Raw genomic sequence first — 6,375 nt, 5'->3', positions numbered from 1 at the left:
AAAATACACTGAAGCCCGATCTCTAGTTCTTGTGACTGAGACCTTATTTGAGAACAGTGTCTTTTGCTTATTATTATTTATTTGACACATAGATTTATAGAGAGTGAGAGAGAGAGACAGAGAGAAAGGTCTTCCTTCCGTTGGTTCACTCCCCTAAATGGCCGCTATGGCCGGCAGCGCTACGCCAATCCGAAGCCAGGAGCCAGGTGCTTCTTCCTGGTCTCCCATGCGGGTGCAAGGGCCTGAACACTTGGGCCATCCTCCACTGCTCTCCTGGGCCACAGCAGAGAGCTGGACTGGAAGAGGAGCAACCGGGACTAGAACCAGCACCCCCATGGGATGCCGGCTTCACAGGCAGAGGATTAACCAAGTGAGCCACAGCGCCGACCCCGTGAGAACAGTGACTTTACAGAGGACCAAGTTAAGATGAAGTCATTAGGGTAGGCCCTAGTCCAATATGATTCTATTCTTCTGAGAAGGGAAGAATTCAACTCGGGCGCAGATGTGTACAGAGGGAAAATGATGAGTCTCCCAGGGGAATAACATCCTCTCCAAGCCAAGGAATGCCTGGGGCTCCCAGAAGCTCTGTGAGGAGCCTGGGATAGACCCCTTTCTGCCGCCTCTGAGAAGGAACCAATCCTACTGACATCTTGATTTCAGACTTCTGGTCTCCAAAGCTATGAGACGATACATTTCTGCTGTTTGAGCCACCTACTTTGTTGCTACCTTACTGTAGTCCTAGAAAAGTGATAGCATTCTAGAAAAAGAAAATCAGACTTCATTTATGTGGTGTCATGCATATTGACATACATGGTCCATGTTACTGTGGAGCTTATAGTCAAATGCAGGGAGAAAATGTTGAAGAAAGAAAACCATGAATGTACATCATGGCATTGTAATGTTTTATATACTAATGATGAAAAAAGGGTCTATGATGGGGGTTTACAAAGGGGAACCCAATTTTTATGGAGGTTCAGGAATATCTGTAGCAGAGATGGAGGCTTTCACTCTAAATAAGTCTGTGTTAGGTAAAGATGAGGGAGGGGAGTGATGCAGGTGTCCAGACCACGTGACAGCATGCATGGAAGTGCTGACGTAGGCACGTTTGGGAACAGGAAAGGCAGTGGGGTGCAATACAGTGAGAGAGAGAGAAAGAGGAGGTGAGTGGGGAGAAGAAACCAAGGACCAGACCTGGATCCATACTAAGCAGTTTCTACTTTAACCCAAAAGGAAGCCACTGAAGGCTATCACACAGGGCAAATTTATGAACCAATTTCAATTTCCTAAAGGTCGTTTTGATTACTGAGTGGAGATGAAAGATAACTGTCTGGAAATTGATATGGGAGGCTGTTTAGCCAGGTTGTGACTTGGATCAAGTGACAGTGGTGGAGATGGAGGGAACTGGGTGGCGTGAAGTATATGGTGAAGGCAAAATGGGTAAAATTTGATAACCAATTCAATGTAAATGGGGAAAGAGCAAGGAAGGGACAGGATCATGTCAGTTATTGTTCTGGCCATGGAATGGGGGCTGTTAGGAGATTGAGACACGCTACTTGATTGGCCAATGGTGTGGAGAGCCTGGGCAGATGCACAGCTTCCAATCACCAAAGGCTTCCAAGAAGCAGCGTCCTCAGGGGAGGACGCACCGTTGTACTGAGACACAGAAGTGAAAGGTTGTGCTGGGGAGAAGAAGGGTGTAAAAGGTAAATTTTCAGTGGAACTTGGTTCTGAAGGGCACAGCAGGAAGGGGTGAGACAGAGCCTAAGGAGACTGGTGGAAAAGAGAACGCCAGAACTGTGTGAGCTGGGGAGTGCATGCCTGGCTGCCCCTAATGCCCTAGGTTGCAGAGTGGTCCTCAGAAGCCTCCTTTGTGCATTCATGCTCACTGGTTGTTCCCCCTGGGGCTCCTCCAGACTTGCGTCTTCTACTCTTTCTCTACTTAGTGATTTTCTGCTCTGTTAGTTCTTTTATGAGTCTTTTGTAGATATGTAATTTCAACCACAGCACAAACTTCCCAAAGCTGGAAAATAAGAGTTCACCAAAGGGTGATCATCTATGTCTATGTCTATGTCTATGTCTATGTCTATGTCTATGTCTATGTCTGTCTGTCTGTCTATCTATCTATCCATCCATCCATACTATGGTGAATAACACATGGGACAGACTGATGGAAGAACTGGCTCTTTCACTATCTAGTTGGAGGAGCAACATTTCTACCATTTCTACAACATTTCTACCATCTTTATTAAAAACATTTGGTCAACTACATAAAGTATGATTTTCTGTGCACAAAAGGCAGCTGTTCAGTGAGTGTACAATAAAGATAAAAGACGTGTACAAAGCACCATTCCCAGGCCAAGAATAGGGCTGTTCACGTGGTGTGAACTCAGTTGCTTAGAACACAAGTGGCACCCAGGAAGTGTGGCTTTGATGGTGAGATGTCAGGTTCAACATGAGAATGCTCGCTTATTGGGCTGCTCAGTGGAGCAAGCAGGTGTTCTTGTTCCTAAAGGTTCACTAGCCACATGTCTCCCCATCTCTCGAAAGCTACATATACAGTGGCTCCCCTTGGCATCTCACTTGCCTCTTTGCTGATTGGTTTGGCCATGAGGAGCTCAATCTTGATCCTTGTGGTCCTTGTCTTGCTCTCCTACGTTCCACCAGGTAAAACGGAATCCCCTCCCCGTGGAATTAGGAATGGTGAAAGTTGAAGGAGTATTAGGTACTACAAGAGTTAGAAAACAACAACAACAACAACAAGGACTCAGCCAAAGAAAACGGCAAGAGGCAGAGATGCGAACAGAGATGGTTGCACAGAGCTTGTCCGGGCACTGGAGGGGAGATGCCAATGCTGTGTAACATGTTGGAGGTGTTTCTCTCTGGAGAAGAATCACCCTCTGGATTTTGGTCTGGGGAGTCTATGAAGTTAGAGGGGAAGGTTGGACTGCTGGCATTGGCAGAAATGGGGCAGAGCAAAAAAGATGAGGTCTTTAGAAGACAGGTGGGGATGGAAGGGAGGTTCTTCCTGGAGAACTTCCTCCCAAATTCACTATCCATCTTGTCTTTCAGTCATTTAGAAGTCAAGCAGTGTTTATGCCTAGTAGGCTCATAAACAGTGCTCGTTGTTAAAACCTATCCGATTAGCTTACAGCATGATAAGACCTGACAGAATATCAGTTTGAGGGACCAGAATTTATACTCTCAGGACAGAAGTCACCAAGTCAGTAATATCGCGAACATACCATTTGAGTCATTAACGTTCTCAAAATTGCTTGTTTTTTTTTTTTTTTTTCTGGGATCTGCAGAGAGCGCCTACCCCTTGCCTCAAACCTTCACATTCAAAAGACCACTGAAGGTTCAATTGTGAACTATCTCACAAAGACATAGAGGAGGAAACTCTGCTGCTGTCTTAGAGAAGATGACCTCCATGAATTTCCGCTGTCTCTCCGCTCGACCTCTCTGTCCCCAGAGAGGTGCCCCAGGGCCAGCAAGCACAGAGCGGGCAAGTCTGCTGGCCAAGGCCAGTGGGCTCGCTGCATTTATTGTTTTACGCCACAAAGGCCCAGTTCACGATCCCATGTGGCTGACTGATAAGAGACAGTGTTAAGGCTTAGTACACAAAAATGGGGTGACTCAGGGTCACCTTCACCCTCTTAAACTACCGCCTACCACTGCTCCCCCACCCCTTGGCTTCCAGAGGTAGCTGGGTCTTAAACTTAACAGCTTGGTAAGTTACCATGCAAAACCACTCTCTACTCATTGCATGGGATTCTCTTGAGTACCTTGTGGTTAAGCCAGGGCAGGTAGGACAGCACTTGGCCCAAGTCATGAAGAATGCTATTGGGGAACTCAAGGCTAAGACTATGGACTTTTGAAATTCTAGTTCAGTGCTCTTTCTTTCTACATGCAGGTACTGATAATCACACAATGCCCTGAGTCTCAAACCCTGCATGTTTCCCAACTGGGGGCCTGTGTAGACACCTGAGACTTTTTTTTTGACATCTGAATGAGCTTTGCGTAGCATATAGTCCCCAGGTGAATCTGAGGGACCCTGGTACTTGGAGTTGGTTGTTTAGTGATTCATGTAATTGTGGACCATGGAAGCTCATGGTCTCTAACAAGGTCCCTGGAAAACAAGGTAAGAGCAACTGAAAAGGGTGCGTCCAGCCATAAGTGTTTGGGGTATCTTTGATGATGTCTAATTTACCTTTAAAGAGTTTTAAGGTATAGCCCTGAGTTAAAGTATCCATAATAGCATGACCCTAGCCAGACACTGATTGCCTGAACTTTTGTTTCTATTGGCAGTGAAAAGTGGACCGAATATTTACATCAACAGGATCTTCTCTTCATGCTGGCGATTGAAAGGGACTTGCAAGTTGAAATGTACAGGAAGTGAATTATATCATATTATTTGTAATACTCAGTATCTGTGCTGCATCTCCAAATCCAATTTACCTATCCTTGTTGGGAGGTAGCTGTGAGACCGTGAAGGCTCCTGCTCGTTTTTCCTGGGCTTCCAGATCCTTCTCAGTTGCACCATCCCACTAAAACCATGGCTTCAACCCAGCAGTGCTTTTGTGTCTGCTGTGCTTCTCTTGATTGTCCCTCCTGTAGAAACACTTTCTGAATTAAATTCCTTGTCTTTGGTATTTTTCTTTTTATTAATTTATTACTTACCAAGTCTCAGGAGAACTTCTTTTTGAAGCATACCATACAATTAGAAAAGTGTACAAGTTAGAAATAGATTGTGATGAATTTCACCAATTTCATTCATAGACTGGTGTAACCAGCATGCCGATCAAGAAACCAATATGTGTGGCAGTCATTGGTGCGGTGATGAAGATACCACTTGGGATGACCGTATCCCATATTGGATTGCTTCCGTTCCAGTCCTCCCTGTGCTTCCAATTCCAGTTCCCTGCTAATTAACATGCAGTCTGGTAGGCAGCATGTGACGGCTCAAGTACTTGGGTCCCTGTCATTCATGTGGGAGACCTGGATGGAGTTCTGGGCTCCTGACTTCACTTTGGCTCAGCCCTGGCTGTTGCAGGTATGTGGGGCATGAACTAGTTGATAGAAGACTTCTCTGTCTGTCTCTCCACCTTTCAAATAAAATGGAAATAAATGAAAAAAGAAAGAAAGGAAAGACTATCCCAAGTGCTGGCAGTTACTGCCTCACAAAAGATAATTCCTAGCCTGACTTCTATGGCTTGGCACCTGCTTTTGAATTTTGTATAAGTACAATCATACAGTAAGTACTTCCTTGTGTCTGACTTCTATCTCCATTATTTTTGAGAAATGTAGTCATATTTCACATAATTGTAGCTGGTCATTCTCAGTGGTATATTTCTGGGGTCAGCTCTGGGCAGAAGGCACAGACAGTGCCCATGTGCCTATTCAGGCTTCTGGGGCTCTGCTAATAACACCCTGTGGACTCCCAGATGCGAGCTACTGAGAAACTTGACCCTCAGGCAGAAGCTGGAAGAGTGTGCAAATTCCTTCCAGGGAGAAGCTGGGAACTGGGTATTTTTGCCTGTTCTCTCTGTGCTAAGCCCAAGAGGAAGAGCCTTGGAAAGTGCTCATCTACTTGTGTACAACTGCCTCTTCATCCTCTGTGGTGCCAGGAGACTGGTGAATGCTAAGGCCTCCCATATACAGATTTAGGTGATTTAAGTGCCTGACCCTCATGTGTTGATGTCCCTGGCATTCCAATATCAGATGTAGGTGCCCTAGTCAATGGGTATGCCACAATGCCTACCCTCACTCGGAGAATTTTGACAATGCATACACCTGGGTAACCTAAACTTTATCAAGATACAAAACATTTTCATTACTCCAGAAATTTCCCTCATACCATCTTCCAGTTGATACATATGACTAACTTTCTATTTTCTGAGAAGCAATAGTTATTATGCTTATATTAACCATAGGTTAGATTTGCCAGTTCTAGAGCATCATACACTAACATTATTAGAGGATGTTCTTTAACATGTGAGACTCCCCTCCTCTGCATTTAGAGAATATTTTTAGGTTTTTCCATGACATAACTTGTACCTGTAGTAAAACTATTCATTAAAGAACCATTGCAGCCATTAACCTCATCTATGCTTTACTACTATTGTACTTCCAAAGCCCTCGTTTTTGCATTAACCATATAATTGCATTACCTATGTCACACCCTTGAGTCAACATAAACATAGGGATTCTACTGATTCGAGCTACATCCAGGCAGATGCACACTCCGTTCTCTGACCAGGATGAGCATCACATTCAAAATATGCATTAATTGGAGCCCTACAAGCAGTAACACAGTCTCAAACTAAGTAACCCGAACCATTATTCTTCTGAAAGGTCTAATAAATGGGTCATTCATAC

At 44.7% G+C, this 6,375-nt stretch overlaps 1 protein-coding gene across 1 annotated transcript; it reads left to right on the top strand.

The window, feature by feature from the left end:
- Window positions 1–2,538: 2,538 nt before the first annotated feature.
- DEFB135 (defensin beta 135) lies at window positions 2,539–4,681 on the top strand. The gene is made up of 2 exons (XM_017337693.4): window positions 2,539–2,664; window positions 4,306–4,681. Exons 1-2 carry the CDS (start codon window positions 2,607–2,609, stop codon window positions 4,473–4,475), a joined length of 228 nt encoding a protein of 75 aa, XP_017193182.3. The 5' UTR covers window positions 2,539–2,606; the 3' UTR covers window positions 4,476–4,681.
- The last annotated feature ends 1,694 nt before the right edge of the window (window positions 4,682–6,375 follow it).

Source organism: Oryctolagus cuniculus, chromosome 2 (assembly GCF_051225735.1).
Source record: "Oryctolagus cuniculus isolate XC-2025 breed Fujian yellow rabbit chromosome 2, ASM5122573v1, whole genome shotgun sequence".
Taxonomy (NCBI): Eukaryota; Metazoa; Chordata; class Mammalia; order Lagomorpha; family Leporidae; genus Oryctolagus; species Oryctolagus cuniculus.
This window is presented reverse-complemented; position numbering and strand designations above follow the sequence as displayed.